The sequence below is a fragment of the Lycorma delicatula genome, chromosome 3 (genome assembly GCF_047948215.1).
Source record: "Lycorma delicatula isolate Av1 chromosome 3, ASM4794821v1, whole genome shotgun sequence".
Classification (NCBI taxonomy): Eukaryota; Metazoa; Arthropoda; class Insecta; order Hemiptera; family Fulgoridae; genus Lycorma; species Lycorma delicatula.
In genome coordinates this window covers 138081347-138105593 of record NC_134457.1, presented here as the reverse complement: position 1 = coordinate 138105593, position 24247 = coordinate 138081347, and the positions used below count along the sequence as shown (strand labels likewise).

The window sequence follows — 24247 nt, the reverse complement described above, 5'->3', positions numbered from 1 at the left end:
GGATCAAAACATAAACAAGACTTTTCGTTCTGGATGCTAAGTTTGAAGGGACAGATGGCAGCTTCTAAAATGCATTGGTGGGGATGTCAAGATTGGGGTGACCAGGCGGTGTTCAGTTTAAAAAACCATATTGCTTGCAATGTCAGAGCGACAGGTGCAACCTTCCACCGTACAATGTATTATCAATCAATTTTTCGCTCATGAAGGCATAAAACCAGTGGAAATTTCACAAAGATCAACTGCACAGTTCAGGGATCAAACACTATCAAGGGCTTGCGCATTTGCCTGGCATAAGGAGTTCAAGGAAGGATGCCAACGAAATGAAAATGAAGAACATGATCACCATTTGCCAGTAGAACACGAGACGTTTGCAAGTCTGTCAAGAGCTTTCAGCACTGTCTGCAAAAGAGAATGCATTTTTGAATTAAATTCCCACCTGCGACAAAACTTGGTCCATCATTACACGCCCGAATTCAAACAAGCCATTATAGAGTGACAGAGAAATGGGGAAGAGGCAGCTGGCAAGGTGCTTGCAACTGTTTTTTTTTGTTCAGCTAGGCGTTTTGCACAAGGGCATTGCACAATAAATGCTGATTACTGTGAGCTTTTGAATGAGGAAAAGGTTGCTTATCGTTCCAAGACATGAACCAACCAATCTGAGACATAACTCTCCACCATGACAACACTTGGCCATATACTATAGCTCTTAACTTGCAGAAAATTGGATGAGACTATTTGACCATCCACCCTATAGCCCTGTGATTTTCATCTTTTTGGGCCAGTTGAAGAATCACCAGGAGGATGATGCGGCAGTGAAGGCTTGCCTTTTTGCACAATTTGCTCCTGGTACAACCTCTTCATTTTACAATGCCAGGATCAAAAACCTCCAATCCGCTGGGGAAAATGCATTTCCAAAGCAGATTACATTGAAAAATCATGTATGCATGGCTATTTGTTTACACCAAATAAAACTTTTTAAAAAATAGTCTCATTAATATTTGATACGCTCCCATAGAACAATGTAAGATTACTGGAATAATAAAAAATAAAATAAAACAATCAGACTATCAGCCAATTATCTGGACAATACTACATCTCATAAGCTCATGACAGACTGTTATTTTTATTAATTTAAACTACACCCAAATAAAGCAACAAAATGAAAAAAAATTACAACTGTAAACAAAGGTGAATTTAGCACTGAAGGGAAAAATCAACTAATTTAATTAATGTAGGCTAAACACCGAAAGGGTTCATTTTTAATACTTTTAACTCAATGAATTTAATACTGCTTTCTACACTACGGTTATCTAATTTTAATTTTCTTTAACAAATTAAAAGAAATTTTTACTTTTACCACGTTACAAAGAATACACACATTTTTGATATATTTAAACCTACGTCCCAATGTTTCTACCAAACAACAAAAATTTTAAGAAAAATCTGCTGTAAAATAATAAATTAGTTATAAAATTGATCAATAAACTTATCCCTTATCTAGAAATTAGTTCACTTTTAGTAACTAAACAATACTATTAAAAACTACAGATTTCAACTCTCTCTTTAGTTACTAAATGTTATTAAAAAATACCTCACCTCTATTTTAGAAGAAAAAAATTTAAGATAAAAAGAAACATTTTGTATACTTTTTTATGTTTACGTTTTGCTAAATTGAAAATAAAAACATAGCTCACCTCAACAAAATACTTGGACAAACAACTAAATTTTGTGGATGATAACATAAAATAATTTAAAAACCAACACACGTCACATCACTACACATGCTGACTTTCATCATCCATTTGCAACCATTCTATGTTAATAATGTCTGGAGGAATTTAATAAACATAAAATACACAGAAACACCACGCACATATATAACCTGTAGCTACATAATACCAGACATTCTTGCAAACTCATTCAATAGATTTACATCAACTAGTCTTCAACAAGAAGAACCTTATTCATTTTTTAGCAAATCGGTTCACAGGGGAGGCAAAAAATAGAGATTTTATATTATGTTTTCAAGGTTTAACTAAAACCAGATATCCAGTTCTGACGCATTTACTGCAATAAATTTTTTTTTTACTTTTGCACATAAATAAAAGCTACTATTTATAAACATTGTTGAATTTGAAACTTACAAACTACACTTTTAGTGTGTAAATATACCCAACCACTAATACACTCAAATTTTAAAACATAAGGAATCTTTCTCACAGTACAGTATGACATGTCTGTATCTGCATTTTGCCAGAAACTCTTAATACCATGTTTCTAAGAACCACTACCTTCCCTCTGAACATATGAAAGTCATTCAGCCCTAATACAATGTCAAACATTAGTTATTTTCTTATACACAGTGTGCCAGAAATGCCTACCACACTTTTAAGTGTTGGGATCCGTAGAATCTAATGTTAACGGCAGTCCTGCCATTTTTAGTCACTATCATGGCTTGGATAGAAGAACATCATGGTTTTGTTGCTGAAGTATTTATCAAAAACAATGAACCTGTAATCTCAATTCAGCGAGTCTTTCGTACATGCTTTGGCCTGTCAATTTTGCAATGGGTTTCTAATCTCCATACAAGTACACCAATATAGAAAAGAAAACCTCAATCTAGCAATGAGCAGGTGGTAAAATCATCCATCAAGCAATTTCCAACATGTTCCGCACTAAATAGACAACTTCCCTTGGGATTTCTGATCAGATTACAAAGAATTATACACAGGGAACTTAAATTCACTCCTATACAATAATACTCATGTGAGAATTAAGATAGAAAGACTGACAGCTTCGTAAAAGTTTGTTAAATAAATTTTGGCAGCAGTCCCTCCTGCAGCTGTTTAGCAATGAAGCACATTTCTATGTCTTTGCCAGTGTAAACAAACAAAATTTTCTTTACTGGGCTGAGACAAACCTCATCAAAAACCGCTGCACAGTCACACGTGACTGGTGTGCAATAGAACAAATTGCATATGGGGCCCCTTACTTTTTTATTAAGACAAGTCACGGTTCCTGTGACCTCAGATTGATACGTAGAGAGATACAAGAGCTTTCTGCAGCCTAAATTACATGAACTTGAAGATCCAGCAAATGTTTGATTCCAACAGGACAGGGAGCCACAGATCACACTTTGACTTACTTCAGTTTTGAGACATGTTTCCTGGTCATGTAATCTCTTTGCAAGGTGACATTGAGTGGCCCGCACAGTCACCAGATTTGAAACCTTGTGATTTCTTTCTGGAGAGATACTAATAGAATCTTTTACATTGTCCTCAAAATCTAGATCACATAAGGGATGCAGCAATACAGTAAGTATATGATTTTTTTAGTTATTTTTAAATTAACCTTGAAAATGTGGGAGTTACTTCTGCCGCACCTATATTATACTCTATAATTAGACATACAATGTACTGTGAACATTGTGTCAGATGTTAGTCCACTGCATTGTGAATGATTAGTGGAGTACATTGTTAAAATCTTCTAAGTATGCTGCACCTATACTATACTATAACTTATATCAGTTACTTCTTTAAGATGGCTAAATTTTTATTAATAGGATTAATTCTCATGTTGTTTAAATCAAAATTTTTCACTTTAGCCAAATTCTCTAAGTTTAGAAGTTGACCCTACATTTTATGAGGTATTTCATTATGAATCAATCATTATTTATTCAATTCAAAATGAGAAAGTGTCTGTAGCCAAGAACATAACTACAATTCCAGTATTAACAAATGAGACCAAATAAAGTAGAGCCTGTCTAAGGTAACAAATTGTGAAGTGTTATTTAACTACATATTGAAAATGACAGTCTCTACTACCACCAATACAACTCCACTAATGAGTATTATTTATATCCTAACACTGAAACTGAAATTTTTGACTACACTAAGAGTATAGTCAATAAAGTACTAGGAAGATAAGTTTAGTTTTTTATGTACAGTGGATCACATTTTTAAAGTCTTACTTGTGGTAAAATCATCTCCTTAAGCAATTACATTAGTAATTTCCTACTAATTCTATTCCAGGACAACTAAGACAAATGATCTACATGTCTGTATATATAATATATCATCTGCATGATGATATAAAATTACAAATCAGACATGATCTTGTGACAATGGAATTGTTATGCAACCAATACATATGTTAACGTATATGGCTGGATAAGTTAATATTGGATTTTAGAACTCACATTGATGCAATCTCTGGGTAATGACTTTTGGCAACTGGGTTTCAACAGGTTAGCATCTTCTTCAACCTGCCAATGGCCACTAAAATTTGCAAATTAAGGCCTTATGTTGAAGAATTACACCCTTCAAATTCAGAATAGTGTCATTTAATGAGAGTACTAGGTTCATTCATGAAACAATTTACTTGATCCTAATTCTTTTTCTTAATAATGTTTAGTTTTATTTACATGTATATGCAAACAATGAGAACATCATTTGGGCTAATCTTTATATACAAAATCCCATTTTACAAAAGAAGTTGGGAGTTAGGTAAGCCACTATTAAATCCACTAGGTTGATCTAGTGGTGAATGCGTCTTCCCAAATCAGCTGATTTGGAAGGCAAGAGTTCCAGTGTTCAAGTACTAGTAAAGGCAGTCACTTTTACATGGATTTGAATACCAGATCATGGATATTGGTGTTCTTTGGCAAGTTTTAATTAACCACACATCTCAGGAATGGTCGAACTGAGACTGTACAAGACTACATTTCATTTACTCTCATACATATCATCCTCATTCATCCTTTTTAATAAGTGAATGGTAATTCCTGGAGGCTAAATAGGAAAAAAAGATATGAAGTATTGCTAAACTGGGCTCAAAATGTGGCCACGAATAGGGCCAGAAGGTAGCCCTCAAGCCTAAGATACCTGGGCTCATCCACATACACAAGTGGGGGGAGGGGGAGAGTCAGGGCACACCCAAGGATGGCATGGGACCCTTGAGGGTGTATGGGAAGGTACAGGGCGAAGGGTGTGTGAAATACATACCCAGAGTCATTAAGGGCAGCTTTCCCACCAAGGGGTTTTTCAGCCATCCTGAACAAGAGGTCAGATTGACCTCATGATGCAGGGGGACTCCGACAGGACCAAGTCCAGTAGAGGACAAATACAGGGGAGGGGGGAGTGAACTGCCACAATACCCAAGGGTGACTAACAAGATGCCTAGCGGTGGTTTCCATTGCCCCAGAGGTGTTTAAAAGAAAAAATAAATTAGGAACAAATTAGGTTTAATGTACAAATAATAAGTCTGTCATAGCTTGAAGTGGATTTTAATATAAAAACCATATATGCTTATATACATGTATTACAGAGGTGAACAGGAGACCAATGTAAATAAATTACTATACGTTATTAATTCAAGAGGATATTTTCACCACACTACTTTATATTGTAGAACTACAAGATAAAAATACTTTACAAATAATACGACAAATCTTTAATAAAAAGCCATAATTACTTCTTCAGAATAGTGTTGCTGTGTATATAAAGTTAATAATCAAAGGATATTTAACAAAAAAAAACAATGTTTAAAACATTAATAAAAAAATATTTTATACCAATTAGTTATAAATGAAGTAATCAGACTAATTATAACATAATCCTCTTTAATTTAACAAAACAAGAGATACATAATAACACATAACAATTAGTTATGTGCAATTCACCTTTATTCAATATTAACAGAAATATCATATACGTAAATTCATTGTTATAATAATTATTGACAGGTACAAATAACCACTCATACAGACAAAATACAAACTGATCAATGGTAAGAACACGGCTGATCATTTACAAACTGACCTTTCATTTTTATTTTGTTTATTCAGCATTACTTGTTTTTTGCACTATGTGCTAACCATAAAATAAAATTACTTTGCATTTGTCTTTGTACTCGGATGAAATGGCCATCCACATTGACTCAGGTTAGGTAAATATATTTAAAAAAATGTTTCAGGAAAAATAATGAGTAGTTATTTGTACCTGTCGTAATAATCAATGTTAACATTATAAATTTACATAAGTGATATTTCTGTTAATATTGAATGAATAAATGTAACTAATTGTTATATACTGGTATTATTTTATTTGTACAATAAAATAATGGTATTATTATTAGCACAGTTTATGAAAAGGTGCTTAGGAAGGTTGTAACAATATTCTTCAAACTAGCATCAGTAGCGTCAGTAATTTTTCCTTCACTTGCAATGCTCTTTAATATATCACTGTGCTGTGACCTAGAAAAAAAATGTATAATCGCTTAATAAAAAAATTATACTACAATCTGTAATACTTAATAATAATCAAAAATTATAATACAAATTTTAACTACAATCTGACTCTAGAAACCAGTTCAGTTAGGTAAAAATATACTTCCAATTATTCTCTTTTATTTAATATAATCTATATATATATATATATATATATATTTATATATGAGGTGTGTAAATAAAGTAATGAGATTAATTTATTTTCAGTCAAAGTGGCAACACTGAAAAGTTACTATTAAACATATAGTTATATGAACAGCTGATTTATATTAGGTATTAATATTTTTAGTCTATTATTGTTAAGTGAGATGTAAACAAACTTTTCGTGAAACAAGTTTTTGTTGTGCATTACAAAAATGAGTGATACTAATTATGAGCAACGTTGTGCAATTAAGTTTTGTGTGAAATTCCGAGAATGCTACTGAAATTTCTTCAAAATTGAAAAAGAGCATACGGAGATGACATGTTATGAGCCAAAGTTTTAGGTGGTTTAAAGCATTTTCAGATGGCTGGGAATCAGTTAAGACCGTTAATAAAAAGTGACAACAATGTAGAGCGAATCAGAGACTTGATACAGTACGAATGGCAATTGACTGTCCGAATGATTGCAGAACAATTGAATTTGAACTATACCACTGTCCGTCAAAAAGTTTGTGTAAATTGGTCCCAAAAACCCTCACTGTTGAACAGAAAAACAACAGACTGGAAGTGTGCCGCGCAATCTTCTAGGGCGAATTGAAACTTATCCTGAAGAAAATGTTATTACTTGTGATGAATCTTGGATACTTGAGTACAACCCACAAACAAAATACCAGAGCAAGGAGTGGCACACTTCAAACTCACCACGTCCCAAACAAGCAAAATGAGCAAATCAAATCCATGCTAATTTGTTTCTTCAATAGTAATGGCAGTATCCATTAGGAGTTTTTGCCTACAGGACAGACTGTAAATCAATATATTTACAGAGAAATTCTTGAAAGACTGCAGAAAAGAGTTGCCCATGCGAGACCAGCCATCAAACACAACTGGATGCTGCATCATGACAATGCACCTTGTAACACTGCACTCTCAATTAATGAGTTTTTGGCAAAGAAAAACATTCCTGTAGTTCCTCAACCACCTTATTCACCTGACTTGAGTCCCTGTGACGTTTTCCTGTACCAGACTTTAAAAAAACATCTCAAAAGACACCATTTTGGAATGTAGAAAACATTAAAAAAAAAATGTAACTGACCATCTGAAGGATATATTCTGGTTTCTGAGTTCCAACACTGCTATGAAGAATGGGAAAACCATTTGAAACGTTGCATGGCTTCCAAAGGGAACTATTTCAAAGGTTATAGAGTCCATGTATAATTGAATTGTAAATAAAAAGTTTTTCTGAAGAAGTCTAATACTTGTACATATGAACAAAATCTGAGAATTGTCAATATGACAATAAATTGTCACATTATTAAATGTGAAAATTCCTCCTCAGTACAAATTTACTAATGCTCAAGCTCCAGATAATATACACAGATAAAAATGTAATCTTTATTTTATTTTTTATTTAGCCATTTTGATACAACATACACAACACACAAATTTTATTATATAAAAATATGTACATGTATGTATTAATGTTCCATATAGTTGCCCTTAACTGCTACATTACATTTTTTCATATTTTTTATATTAGCTTAAATTTTCAATCTTCAAAAAAATCCCACTGTCAGTTAATTTTTAAACCTCTGCAATGCAAGCCAGTTTTAAATATAGAAAAAAAAATTATTAAAACTTTACAGCAAGTATAAAACTGTACAGTAGATCCCTCCACATTTCCCAAACAGGTTAATTTTAATTCTACAATTGTTTTTATTCCAGTATGAAGGCGAGTGATGTCATGCAGAAAGTTAATTCCATTAAACAGCTTCTCCCATCTTTTATTCTGAACAGTATGCTAAATTTTTTCAGTCTCAGCATATATATCCACAATTACAAGTATTCCACTAACAAGTACTGTACGCAGTATCCCTCTGTTGTCTTAAAAAACAGTACAGTGTCCAAACAGTCATTTGTTTAGACCTTCCTGTCCAAACAAATGACTTATGCCAACAAATTTTGCCATAAATCATTGTAAAAAAAAAAATCCTGACAACAAAGGGTTATTTTATTTAATAAAATATCTGAACTGCTTTATTTTTTTAATTACACAATTTTTTAAGCATAATCCATTTCTAAGTTGTTATTAATAACAACGCCAGCTAAGTTGCTGAAATGATCCTAAATGTTAGGGCTTGATAATCCCAATTAGCTTAAGACATATTACACAAGTAATATGTCTAAGCTACAGCTAACAGTTACAGCTTAAATTACATGAAAACCCAAGATATATGATACTGACTTTATGTGCTGGAGGAACTCCTTTTCAAAGGCAGTGATTTTGGATGGGTCCATCTTGTCAAGATAACCTCTGACACCACAGTAAATGACAGCAACTTGTTCTTCAATAGCCATAGGAACATACTGTCCCTGTTTAAGGAGTTCAGTAAGTCGGACACCACGGTTCAACAACTGTTGTGTAGCAGCATCCAAATCTGAACCGAATTGGGCGAAGGCAGCTACTTCACGGTACTGAGCCAATTCCAGTTTCATGGAACCAGCAACCTGAAAATTCATTGGAAAAACTGTATTTAACTGCTTTAAAATGAGGAAGAAAAAAAGGTATGAATGAGAAAAATAATAAAAACACAAACAGTTAAGTTTTCAAATTGCAATCTCAAACAGTTAATAATATTTACACCAATTAATATTATTTTCCTAAATTCCTGAATTTTGATAGAATTCTCTTGGTAAGAAAAAATCCTATACTAAAATTTGGTAATCAAATATAGAAAATTGCCAAAATTTTCATTCACCTAATTCATTGCCTGTAAGGCAATGAATTAGCATATGAATACAGACAAAACAAAAAACAGTTATGTAACAGAGAATACAAGCATTATTCAACAGTACTAATAATATTAATTAAGATATTACCTGTTTCATGGCTCTGGTCTGAGCAGCAGATCCTACACGAGATACTGACAGACCGACATTGATGGCTGGTCGGATACCCTTGTAGAATAACTCAGTTTCCAAAAAGATCTGGCCATCTGTGATTGAAATTACATTAGTTGGAATGTAGGCAGATACATCACCAGCCTGCAAGAAATCCATTTTAAGAAATGTCTTGATATAATTCCAATAATTCAAAAAATAAAAATGTAATAATGAAAATTTAATAGCCACCATATTTTGAATTTGAGCAAATTCAATAAACTACCATTCATTCAAAAATTGCTGAATATTTTATATTTGAACTGAAATTTATTGATATAACTCCTATAATTGTTTTAATCCGTTAATTATTTCTGTCAAATATTTCTAAATCCCTTATTCTGTATTTGTTAAAAATTAGATGTTTATCACTGATAATTTTGTATCTCCATTTTTATAGTAACTAATGCTTAAAGAAATATTTGAAAACATATAGATTATATTTAAAACTTCTATGTTAAGAAGTTATGTAAGACATAGGCTTACATTAATAACAGAGCACATATTTGCACAACTGATAAACAAGGCAATAAAAAAAAAATGTAAAAGCTAAAAAGGCTGACAAAGATTTATGTACAATGTGAAAGAATGTATTCATAATAAAAATGAATAAAAAGTAGAACACATAATTGTACAAAAGAAAAAGAAGTGAATCTAGTGACAATTCATATCCAAAAACAATTTATGGTGAGCTTCATGAATCAAGGAAACACCACCAAGCATTCATCACTGATGAAATGAGAAAACAGGTTCATTCACTGGGAGAAATTTTTAGGTTTAAATGAAGTGGTGACCACTGAAAAACAACTAAGCTTTTGTAGCAAATAAGATCTGCTTTTATGTAATATTTGTTTCATTAGACTATTTCTTTTCATCAGCATGCCATAGTGACTATGCATAACATTTGGCCACCCTTCTCTTTTACAAAAATAACTTAAAAATAGTTGAGTTATCAACAATAACTAGAATAAAAATGTCTAAACAATTAGAAAAATAATTCACAAAAAAAACTTTTTTTTAAAATGAATGCTCCTTTTTTTCTCTCAATAGATTTACCAAAAAAAAAAAAAAATGAATTTTTGTATATAAAAGTTAAAAAAAAAAATTATGATTATCAGTTAGCAGATAACTAACTAATTGTTTCAACAACAGACAAATAAATTTCTTTAATAATAACGGGACATTTACTACTATTATGTTGGGTATGGGAGTTTTACATGTTACAAACCTAATTTAATATATAAAATTTCATTAATAATAAATAAACATATATTTTTTCTCCATTTTTGAAATAAATAATAATTGACTGAATACAGCCAAGAGCCAAAAGTAGGCCCAAGGAAACAATAAACAGGCCTTTTCTTTTAATTGAAATTACATTATTTTGATAGTTAATATATTATATATTAGCCATTCAGCAATCTACAAACAAATGTTTGGATCATTTACGAGCACAGTATTGGACACTAAGTAAAAAAAAAAAATATATATATATATATATGGTATTATAAATGTGATTATAAAAAAACCAGATAACTTTTAACTAATTTCTGTTTAATCCTAAAAGAGATTAATATGTCTTAACAAAACAGTACCTGTGTTTCAATGACTGGGAGAGCAGTAAGTGAGCCTCCACCATTGGTTTCATTCATCTTGGCAGCACGTTCCAACAAACGTGAGTGAAGGTAAAATACATCTCCTGGATAAGCCTCACGGCCAGGAGGTCGTCTCAGTAATAGAGACATCTGAAACAAAAAAATATACACTATAACTCAAACTATGATTTTAATTTTAAATATTCATGCATGCCTACATACATACATTTACAGTAATGACAGTCGCAAATGTTATGCTACATCCAGTTGTATAAGATACCTAGATTATTTTTTTTTTAAGTGTTATATACCAAATCTCAAATGATATACAATTTAAATTCTACAAATAGAAGAATTATTGTTCTAACTTATGACTTTTTTGATAATCCATGTTTCAGTTATATAATCTGTAGAATTTTTCCCAACTTAAATTTAATTTTCCTTATTTATATGAAACATTTGGGCATTTCCAAATGAGCAATATAAAGTCTATACGGTCACACTTAAAAAACAATCCACATCCTTTTCATTTTTATTAGGTAAAAAATTTGTAATAAACAAGGTGTAGTACCATAAAAATTAGGAATGCATTTTACATCTTGATTTAATGTTCTTCCAAAAATAACTGACCAAAAATGAGAAACATCAGAAAAAAATTACTAATAAAAAATAGAGTAACAACAAAATAAGAGATTATAATCTTTACAAAGAAAGCAGATTGTCCTTGTCTATGCTGATGTCAGCTAACCAAAAAAATGATTTCTGTACAGATAAGAAAATTTAAGCTTTAGATTAACTAAAGAATCATTTTGAAAATTATTACATGATTATTTTGGCACTTAAATATAACTGAATGTTTTTGAAAATATACTTTAAAACTTGATACATTAAAAATATAAACTAATCGTTAACATCAGTTCAAAAATTCTTCTTGAGAACTCAATTTCACTTAAGTCAAATTTGGAAAGTTTTCATGTAATTAAATTTTTTTTTCAACATATTAAATTTTTTTGTATTGTAAAATATAATTAAACTGTGGTTATAAAACAGTAAAATCATTTTTGTATATTGTTTTTTTTTATTTTTATATATTATAAAATTATTCCACAGTTATTTGTGTACAAAAGAGATTAAAAATTAATATAAATTAAAAATATTTATTAAGTTTCATTATATAATAATTAAAATTTAGTTTATTGTTTTACTGAAAAATTACATGATAGGTAAAAATAGCATTATAATTATTTTGTATGTTCAGATGAACCTTGGAAGAAAAGTTAATGTTTTATTATTTTTGAATAACTTCTGTGTACAGTTTTGTTTAAAATTTTAACAATTTGTAGCAAAAAAAAAATTAATCTTAAAAAATATAATCTGTAATGAAAAACATTGCACAGATAAAATGTGTTAAGTATTTTACACAAATATATTTTGCATTTGTAATAAATAAAATTGTTAGCATATTTAGTTTGCAAGTGATGAGATTAACAGACATGAGTTTTAGTAATATATCACTCATAATTAGTAAACATTTTGAAAGTAGAGTTATTACACAGGAGTTACTCGAATGTAAAATATTTATTATAATACTGACATACAGGTTGGCACATAAAATCCATTTGTTTTGGTAATAATTGTTAAGGTTAATAACTTTTCTTCCAAGATGAGGAGCCCGGGCAAATCAACAAGAAAAGCAGCAGCACAAGTTGGGATTTCTAGGTGATCTGTGCAGTGAAATTTTAAAAACCGGTTTGAATTTGTAGCCGTAAAATATAACAGTTACAAATTAACTGTTGACAACAAATATCAAAGAATGGCATTCACTGGGAATAGGCTGTGAACCAAGGCATATTGTTTGTTTGATCTTCAGATGAGGCACATTTTCGCCTAGACGGGTTTGTTAATAAATAAAATGCGAGCTTTTGAGCTTCCAAAAACCCACACATGCTTCATGAAAAGGTGTTTCATACTCTTAAGAATTATGGTTTGGGTAGCTATCTCAAGTCATGGGGTAATAGGGCCATTCTTTTTTTAACAAACAGTAAACATTATCTAAACATGTGGCATAATAATTTTGTTCCTAAGCTTCCTGCAAAAGCGTTTCAATTAGAAAACAAATGGGTTCATGCAAGATGGAGCCAGACCACACACAGCTTATGTTGTTTTAGACTTTCCGCATGAGACTTTTAACATAAATGTCATTTCAAACCGATTTCCTAATCGTTTTGCGCATGGACAGAACTGGCCCCTGAACAGTCCAGATTTAAATCTCATGTGATTGTTTTCTTTGGTGATTTCTAAAGGAAAAGATTTTCCCAAAACATCCTCGTACAGTGATGGAACTGCGAGTACTGATCATTAAGGCATGCAAGACAACCAAGGATATGTGTATTCAAGTTATTAACAACATAGGTGGTTTGTGTTGAAGTTGTAGATGTAATTAGTGGTCATATTGGACATGTATAAGCAGAAGTTAATCTCCAGGTACATAGTAAACATGTGGTATTTTACTTTTCTGTATTGCGATTCAAATAAATATTTTTTTAATAAAAACAAATATTGGATCATTTCGTGTGCCACCCTGTATTTACTTTTTCTTTTCATCTAAAATATTAATTTTGCAACACAATAAATTGACAATTTAAACAATTAATTGGCGTCACTTTCAAACTTACTTTTTCATAAACAGCGTCTGCAGCAACATGCAACAGTAACTGTTGATATGGCATGTGCGGTTTTATTTTAAACATTTGACACAGAGTTTCGTAAACTATGGCAATTACATTACTATTAATCAGTTAAACTTACAATATCATTCTTATTAAAATAGTACTATAATTTAATGAGATAAAAATAATCAGGTGGGTTGGAAAGATTGTGCCATTCGTTATTACTTGTAACATACAGATTGCAATGTACGATTACTTGAAAACAGGAAAGTTTGGTACATCATGCACCTGCCTTACATCAGCATCAGGGACTTTGGTCTAGACACAAAAAAGAAGTTTAGCGCCAATTCCTACAAAGTGAAACATCAATTCTTTTCTTAATTTATGCTGGAAGTACAATTGATTGTTCAATTTCTATAATAACAAGCTACACTAAGTTAATATTTCTTTAATACTCACATAAAATTAACTGAAGTTTATATATATAAAATGGATAATTAAGTACAAAATGTTCACTTTTGGGCGACAGCTGCACCACAAATCGTGCATGAAAAACAACATGGGCCTAAGTAAGTGTTGGGCAGCTTTATCTAATCAAGTATTGATAGGGCCAGTGTTTTTCAACAATACAATTAATTCTTGGAACCCAATAGATAAGATGACAAGTTTTGCAATAGAAATATAATTCACCCAGAAAAAAACAATTCTGGGTCAGAATGAAATTATGCTTCCACTTTGTTCTGAACACCAGTATATGAAAAAACTTTACAATTAAAAAATAGTGGCAACTGAATATGTATTGTATTTGAATTAAATAAATGTTAAAACCAGTAAATATGAATGGAGAATATATTAAATATATTTATGTTTGCGGTTAACTAATAGTTATCATGAAAATCATCACTAACGTAGGAACTGTGTAATTTCACACTATTAATAAATAAGAAATCATTCCTCCTTTTATTCAAAACTAGTAATACTAAACACGGAATAACAAACCTGTCGATAGGCAACAGCCTGTTTGGACAAGTCATCATAGATGATAAGAGCATGTTTTCCATTGTCACGGAAGAATTCTCCCATGGCACAACCTGCGTAGGGAGCAAGATACTGTAGAGGAGCAGCATCTGATGCAGTAGCACACACAATGATAGTGTACTTCATTGCACCTAAAAAAAACACAAAAATCTTGTGAATTAATTTGCTATTCAAAAAACAATATAAAAAATGTTTAAAAATTTAATGAAGTAATACTAAAAAAAATTTACAATCAGTATTGAAAAAAAGTTTTATAATTTAAAACATAATCAATCAAAAATAATTAGGTTATTTGAGTAAAAAATTTAGATTTACAAAATTTACTGATAGTTTCAAATATCTAAAATAAATATTAATGTTTTTAACATCTGATGATCTAAAAAGAGATTCCAAATAACCTTTCTACAATTTCAGAAGCACTCTAAATTAAGAAAAAAAAGTATAAAAAAAGCGAAAATGAACTAAGGTTCATTGCGAGACTTAAAATTTGCATTCAGCAAAAACTCTAATATCAATATGTAAAGCTTAGGATATTAATAATTAATTTCTCACGACAATGCAGCGGGGGTTGCATAACCTTTTGATCTACCTGATCATACACTATAAAATTCTTTTGCTACATTCCAACATCCTACATCTTGAGTGGTACAAGATAAGTTGACACATTTATAAAGTAGATTATAAATAAATGTTCTTTACATGGTACTTCATACTGTGCATGCATAATCTCTACTTAATGAAAATACTGATATCACCTAGTCTTTACATTTGTTTCTGATTCCACAACATATCAGTAATTTTTGAGCTATGACTGATCACAGATGTTTGTCTAATTTGCAGCAAATTTAAAGTTGTGGTTCTTTAAGCTGAATCAAAAATTTTAGTGACAACAATGAAGGAAGAAGGCAACATAAAACAAGAAAAAAGACCTAAAGCATCTTCTGTTTATTCTCCGCAAAATAACGAAGCAATTTAAGTTGCCATGCAACGTAGTCTGGGAAAATCTGCACTCCAAGCTTCACAAGAACAACACTGTTGTTACAACTCCCAACTGTTTCCATACAAACTGACTTCTGTATAAATCAACACCTAACAAGCAAAAAATCATGCGAGTTTGCATAGTGGTCGGAGGGGAAAGATAATGTTCTGTTCTAAATTTGGTTTCAAACAAGGCCTACTTTTATATTTATGGGAATGTTAACAAAATGTCTGCTTTTGGACAACAGCAGTACCACAAATCATGCATGAAATAATATTTGGGCAGCTTTATCCAGTCAAGGATTTACAGGACCAGTGTTTTTGACGATACAATTAATTCTCAATGCTATTTGGATATGTTAAGGAATCATTTTCTACCCTAAGTGCTTACAACAGAGTTGCCTGTAGATACTCAACGGTTTATACAAGCTTGTGCAACCCCTCACATCAGTAACATTGGGTTGGCTTTTTTAAATCCAGTTTCAAATCGCTATCTAGTCCGCCACAATGGAGGTTTCTTTTGGCCACCTTTGAACCTGGATTTAAATCCTTGTGATTTTTTAATGGGGAAATTTAAGAGAAAGTTTTCCCATTAACACATGTAAATTTAGGGAAATGTGAAGAGATTCAAGAGGGCTTATGTCGCAGTCTTCAGAAACATACACAATCATCTTAAAAAGGTTGTTAGGCGTAACAGCAGCCATACTTTAAGTTAAAATTATAATTAATTTAAAAATAAAAATGTAATCCAAAATTCAAATATGTCAACTTATTGTGCACCACTCTGTATTAAATTAAACTAGTTTCATCTAGAATAGCTTTTCTGTAAATATAACTCCATTTTCTGTAAGTATAACTGTTTTTTTTTTAAAACAGCTTTCATTACATATAATTCGGTATACAAATTAATATTGTTTTATTGTATCTATATCCTTACACCAAATGAATTATACATGGGATTATTTTTGGAATTTTATTATTCCTGTTTTAATGTAATATCTCAAAATCAATGAACCCACCAATGCACAAAGTGAAATTTTTAGTAGACTAACTGAATAAAAATTATATTTTTTTAAATACATATGTATTATTTATCCCACTAATATAGAAAAAAGATTATAAAAGAAAAGGATTAATGTAGGAAAAGGACTTTGAAACATTATTTACAAAGAATTATGTCAACTTGTTTTCTATTACAAAAGAAAACTATACTTAAAATGTTCCAATAACTTAAAACAGTGATGATCAAGAAACAATATCTCCATAACTTAAAATAAGCACCAACTTGAATAGCTGTCCATATCCTAAAAAAAGAAAAAAAATACTTATCTAACTTGTCCTAAATCGACTGTTGTAAAATTCTATCCAAATATCATCAAAATTTCTCATCCCCTGCTGTTAAACTAAACTAAAAGATATGTTCAAGACAGAGTATATAGAAACTTGCCCTTATCTAGAAATAAACTTTAAATTTCACTTTAGGTAGACAAATTTTCCATCTCTCACCACTTTCTCCCTTTCAAGCAATTTATACAAGGGTGGGAAGTCTACACTGTAATAATAAATCCAGTGTAATCAGGCTCTACTCCTGCCAATTCTCACCGCTGATATTGCTCACTGCTGCTAGAAAAGGTGGTAAGGATAAGCCATCCAGTATATTCATACATGGTAAGATGACCTTAGCTGTAGTAGTGTGAAACAATGGCGGATATGAGTGCATTCACTAACAAACAGTATTTGGTTAACTTGTATGAGAACCACGAACGTCCACACATTACTGACATGGGTGAGGCTTTTGCAATGGAAAGTGTTCTTGATGTGGCATGCAGTAGGAGGCAAAGCACTTGGCCGAGATGTTTGCTGCTGTGGAGGCATCAATTCATTCAATGATCATGATGAAATCAATGTAAAAATGTTCTGCAGAGTTAGGCATTCCAAGATTGACAAAGCAAAACCAAATGCAAAAGGACTTGAAAGTTAAATATTTTCATCCAGCCACAGTTAATGAGTTGAGCAACAATGATCTTAATCAAAATGTTTACATTGTGTCAGTTATTGCTTGAATGCCTTCCTAAAACAAACAAGTGGGCGATTTATTGAAGCTTTCATAATCAAAATTTATTTTTCCTGGGTAAAAGACAATCCTCACTTTTTTGAGGAAATCGAACACCATCCGCCTCATGTTATGATTGGACTGCCAACAGTTGAACATCTACTTCGTCGTCAATCTACTTAGTTATATGAGAATGATCAACAGATGGTTGTTTCAGGAATTAAACGGCAAAAGGAATCACTGTCATCACTACTTTTCAGCAAGACTGTGCTCCAACGCATCTTGCTTTGAATATCTGCAGATACCTCAATGAAATACTTCTGAACGCTGGATTGGATGTGGGTCAGAAGTTACCAGCTCCATTGCCTTAGCAAGTAGGGAGCCGTGACCTCATTGCACGTAACAAAATGAACTCTGGGATTTTGTTAAAAGAGATCCAAAAACATAGATGCGCCAACAAGGAGCAGCTCCAAGACAGTGTTCGGTCAGCATTTGAAATAATCACCCTCTAATATACTGTTGCGGATGAACAACCAGACATGGAGATGCATATAGTTGTGCTTAGAGCATAATGGAACTCACATGGACGTTTTAGATCCACAGACTGTAAGCTGAACCTATCCCACCCAAGGGGCTTCCCATTCCACCCCATATATGCTAATGAAATTTTACAGTTATGCTTTGAACATAGTGGAACCCACGTGGACGTTTTAGATCCACAGAAGGTAAGCTATACCTATCCCACTCTATATATGTTAATGAAATTTTTCAATCAATTTGTTGTCATGTTTACGTCCTACTATATTTATATACAGCAATCTACATACACCACTAAATACAAAACTTGTTTAAAATTTGTGAAGTCACTTTCATTATAAGGGACCTGTTGAAAAAGCTCCATAACTTTACAAATGATACTACCAAAGTTCAACTACTTGTCAACAAATTGATTCAGACTTAATATTTTGTAGGCAAAAATGTCAACTACTTTGCTTAATACATCAATCTAACAAAAAAGCACCCTTGTCATTCATTAAAATCTCTCAAATAATGAATAACTAATTGCTTAATAATGTTCTTTTTTTATTTTGCTAATATGTAATGTTTTGGTAGTTAAAAAAAACGTTTTACAGTTGCAGTTACTTAAATAAGACACTACCTTGTTTGTATGTTATTAGTTTGCAACAGTTAGAAGTAGATATAATTTTTTTTAAACTATTTTACATAGTTTCTAGGAAGAAAATATTTAATTTAGCTTTAATTACGCTAGAAATAAAAATATGAAACATATTTTTAAGACAGGACAGTCAGAAAAGAGATTCCAGGCAGGAACCCGCTTTTAGGGTTTAATTAGCTTCTATATGTTCAAATAGTATAAAAAAATAACCTTACACTTGAGCTTTAAAGATATTAACATCCTAACTAAATAACAGGATATTCAAAAGTGATTAACATTACATAGTAGAGATTATGTGTAAGGTTAAGAAAAGATTTTGCCGATAATCTAAACAATTTTTTTTATAACTTGAATGGTTGAACCCTCTCCAAATAGTTCCTGATGAGTTATTAGACAGACACAAGACACACAGTGATTTCACAATAAATGCAAACAAAATATTTTTAATTAAATTTTCATAAATAAAAGTGATAGTTTACCTACAGATAGTACTAATGAAATAATTGAGTAAAGGGGAATCCTCCATTTTAATTCAACAAATGATCAGTGCATCAGTATTTTTGATTTTGATATTTGATGTAACTATCCACCTTGTAGTGGCCAAATAATATTTTTTTTATATTTTTAAAAAGATGTTTTTCTTGAGTAGTAGACTATTTTCTAACTCTCAAACAGGTAAAAAGGCCATTTTCATCACTTCTTCCAAGAGCTGCATGAGAAATGAAGTACGGTCTACTCCTACTGGTGTTTATCAGGTAATGGTAAGAACCGGATAAAGTACATTTTTACCCATATAAAGTACAGGTAAACAGCTGTAACTAATATTTTAAGATGGAGGCAGACTATTCTTCAATTCACTCAAAGTTTCGGGTCCTTAGCAAACTCTGTTACACTGAAGAAATTACAATTCACTAGTATAGTTTTTATAAATTGAACAGGTTTTAATTTTTATTTATTATTATTCTCACAAGCATGAGTTTAATGAACAAAGGGAGTCCGGTGGGGCAGAGCCCCGTGGCTAAACGGAAAGGGTGAGTTAAGCAAGCCCTGACCACAACAGGAAACCACATTAACTTTGTCAGGCTGATTTTTAGTTTAAGTACTGCTGATTTAATATATAGTAAATGCATTATGCTGTAATACAGAAAAATTAGACAAGCCTGAAATATGTTACCAGTGTCAGTAAGTCGCTTTACAATCTGAGCGACAGTTGATCTCTTCTGACCAATGGCAACATAGATGCAGTACAGTTTCTTCTTTTCATCAGCACCATCATTAAACCTCTTCTGGTTAATAATTGTATCAATAGCCAAGGCAGTTTTACTGAAAAAAGAAAAGCACAGCTAAAAAAAAAAGTTCAGCTGTTTAAACAGTATACAAAACTATACCAGTTGTTTAACTAAACTAGTAAATTTTTTAACCTTATTTTTTTTAATAACATTTATTGTAATCTTATTAAAAATTACAAACTATATAATTTTCTTTGTTTTTCGCCTAAAAATTACTTACCAAAGGCACATTAACTTCCTGGTCCACTGACTGAATGACTGATTTTAAATATTTAAAAAATCTACAATTGCCTTTTACAGTTACATCGAATTTAAGTCCAGGGACAGCTCTATCTCTTGTTAATAAGCGTATCAGTAGCCAGTAACTTTCTTGATCATCATCAGGCTAAGATCAGAATTAGTACCCAACAATAGATTGGTGATGATCAGGAGCAGTATTAAAAAAAATTGATGGTTTGATGATACAAATAGCTTGATTTCTCAAACTATTAATCTGCCTCATTGGCAGACCAGTGCTAATCTCCATTCCACGACTATTTATAATCTGTTATACATATTTTAATATGTGAACCTCACAACATCACTATCTTGCAAAGAGTTATGTTTTATAAAAAACTATACTGACTTTTTGTACTTTATCAGTCAGTTCAGCACTGACGTGCTGAACTGACTGATAAAGTACTTCAACTAAAATGAAAAACCATAAATTTTAATCAAGAAAAGCATTTATACACTTCACAAAAGTACTATGTGATGTACAATAAAGTAATGTAATATATCTGATTTAGTGGAAGTATTATTAATTACAGTGCTGAACTGACTGATAAAGTACTTCAACTAAAATGAAAAACCATAAATTTTAATCAAGAAAAGCATTTATACACTTCACAAAAGTACTATGTGATGTACAATAAAGTAATGTAATATATCTGATTTAGTGGAAGTATTATTAATTACAGTGCTGAACTGACTGATAAAGTACTTCAACTAAAATGAAAAACCATAAATTTTAATCAAGAAAAGCATTTATACACTTCACAAAAGTACTATGTGATGTACAATAAAGTAATGTAATATATCTGATTTAGTGGAAGTATTATTAATTACAGTGCTGAACTGACTGATAAAGTACTTCAACTAAAATGAAAAACCATAAATTTTAATCAAGAAAAGCATTTATACACTTCACAAAAGTACTATGTGATGTACAATAAAGTAATGTAATATATCTGATTTAGTGGAAGTATTATTAATTACAACATAGTAACAAAGCTACAAAATATAATATTTATAAGCGAATGACATTCTAAGAAGTAAATCCTTCACAATTCTTGCAGAAATATAATACTGCAAATAAGATTTAAGATATGATAAACAATGTGATGGCACACATATTTATATTTTCAAGAAACAACCTAACAATGAGAAGGAAAATAGTGCACACTTACCCTGTCTGTCTGTCACCAATGATCAACTCACGTTGTCCTCGGCCAATGGGTACCAGTGAATCTACAGCTTTAATTCCACTCTGCATAGGTTCCCTTACAGAAATTCTGGGAATGATACCAGGAGCCTTGATACCAACTCGAAACCTGTTTAAAAAAAAATCAACTTATTTTGACCTGGATACATCGACTGACATCTGACAACAACATTTTAACCCTAAGAGCAGTATTCAGTTTCAGAAAATACAATAGATCAATTTGGCAACAATGACAAAATTGTGGTATAAGAATTATCCTGTTCATGTATTTTCATTTTAACATTGTTCAATATCTACCAGTATCAAATCAAAAAGTGTTAAATTCTACAGTAACTGAATTTTATGTTGTGTTACATCATTATCACATTTTCACAACCTTCCTTGATACAAAGAAAGAACAAGTGACATGCACAATCATTTCGTTGATGACACAAGCAAATGTTTTTTATAATCACTGAATTTATTCCACTACAGCAGATGTAAAGAGATTTTTAACTCTCTATGAGATTAGAAAAGAAATTTCAAGTTAAAATGCAATGACATGTTGGGATATAGGGATGGTAGTGCAGTAGGCTCCGGTAAGATATTTTAGGGAGTGGGACTTCCCACTCCCTAAGATATCTTACCTAAATATCTTAACAAAATTCCATTAAATTTGTGTTTGTTACTACTGGTACAGCAAAGAGTCCACAGATTCTTTATTAGTAATTAGAAACTTTGATAACATTTTAAAGACTGATTTCTTATATGTATAAAGCAATTAACAATAATTTCCCCAAATGTTAAGGGTATAGCCGCCACCTAAAATTTACAATGTTACCCAAACACTCAAGCAAACTTTTAGTTAATTTTCAAACCCCACAAGAATCTCAAATGAAAGAAAGACATACTTTATATTAAGGCTTTCATTTAACATGTAAAAACTAAAAATCTGTCAAACTAAAATTAAATTATGTAGTCTTGAGCCAAAAAAAAGCACATAAAATTACCATAACTCTAAATGACAAACATACAACATACACACACTAATAAGAATTACCTGGTCTTTGATGTCAGTGGTCCTTTGCCATCAATTGTATTACCTAAAGCATCAACAACACGTCCCAAAAGATCTTCACCTACAGGAACATCAACAATAGCTCCAGTTCTCTTTACAATATCTCCTTCTTTAATCAGTTTATCATTACCAAACACTACAACACCAACATTATCAGGCTCCAAGTTCAAGGCCATACCCTGAAAATAATTTATAAAGTTTTGTAAACTCGTAAATACAAAACTTTAATGTAAAAGCATTAAATCATTACAACCTACATTCACTTTCAGTAGTATGATACATTAGGATCTCTGAAACTGTAAGACCCAGAAATAACTTTAAAAGAAAACTAAACTTATTTTCCCTTACATTAAAAGTAGACGGTACTAACACTTTTTTATCAACATCCACTTTTCCAGTATGGTAATCAATATTATCTTTTTAAATAGCAAACCTTTTTAGGCAGTTTTCAAGCAATCATCTCAGTACTTTATTTTATTCTTATGCAACTTTTCCATATACCTAAATTTTGTTGTTTTCTAAACGTATGTAGCTTCTAAAAAGTCGCAATAGCAGAATCTGTATCATACAAGGTTTGTAAATAAAGTAATGAGACTAGTATTTTTAGGCAGCCAAAGTGGCAACACTGTAAACTTATTAGTAAACATGGTTATATGAACAACTAATTTATATTAGGTATTAATATTTTTAGTCTAGTGTTGTCAAGCAAGACGTAAACAAGTTGTGAAATGAGTTTTTGTTGTGCATTACAAAAAAGAGTGATATTAAATTATGAGCAACGTTGTGCAATCGTTTTGTGTTAAACACTGAGAATGCTACTGAAACTTCTTCAAAATTTAAAAGAGCATAAGGAGATGACACGCTGTCATAAGCCGAAGTTTTTAGGTGGTTTAAAGCATTTCCAGATGGCTGGGAATCAATTGCAGACAATCCAAGTTCTGGAAGACCGTTAAGATCAAAAAGTGACAATGTTCAGCGAATCAAAGACTTGATACAGTACGACTGGCGATTAACTGTCCGAATGATTACAGAACAATTGAATTTGAAAAAAACAAAGTCCATCAAATTTTGATAAACAAATTTGACACTAAAAAAGTTTGTGCAAAATTGGTCCTAAAAAATCTCACTGTTGAATAAAAAAACAACATGGTGGATGTAACCGCATGATCTTCTAGGATGAATTGAAACTGATCCTGCTTTTCTTAAAAATGTTATTACTTGTAATGAATCTTGGATATTTGAGTACGACCCAGAAACAAAATTCCAGAGCAAGGAATGGCAAACTTCAAACTCACCATGTCCCAAAAAGGCGAAAATGAGCAAATTAAAACAATGCGAATTTGTTTAATTTGTTTCTTCGATAGTAATGACATTGCCATATGGAGTTTTGTAGGCAAAACTCCTCCTTATGGCATATTGATTTACAGACTGTAAATCAATATGTTTACGAGAAATTCTTGAAAAACTGCAGAAAAGAGTTGCCTGCATGAGACCAGCCATCAAACATAACTGGATGCTGTATCATGACAATGCACCTTGTCATA

The 24247-nt window shown here is 31.4% G+C and overlaps 1 protein-coding gene across 1 annotated transcript in view; it reads right to left on the bottom strand.

Annotated features, from left to right (window-relative positions):
• Positions 1–5268: 5268 nt before the first annotated feature.
• Positions 5269–24247, bottom strand: part of blw (ATP synthase subunit alpha blw, mitochondrial) — a 29723-nt gene continuing 10744 nt past the window's right edge. The window contains exons 4-11 of the mRNA XM_075360646.1: positions 22686–22882; positions 21612–21755; positions 20049–20197; positions 14628–14797; positions 10960–11109; positions 9305–9469; positions 8670–8932; positions 5269–6253 (exon numbers count right to left, since the gene is read on the bottom strand). Coding sequence (XP_075216761.1) covers positions 6142–6253; positions 8670–8932; positions 9305–9469; positions 10960–11109; positions 14628–14797; positions 20049–20197; positions 21612–21755; positions 22686–22882 — 1350 coding nt within the window. The 3' untranslated portion in view covers positions 5269–6141. The remainder of the gene's footprint in view (positions 6254–8669; positions 8933–9304; positions 9470–10959; positions 11110–14627; positions 14798–20048; positions 20198–21611; positions 21756–22685; positions 22883–24247) is intronic.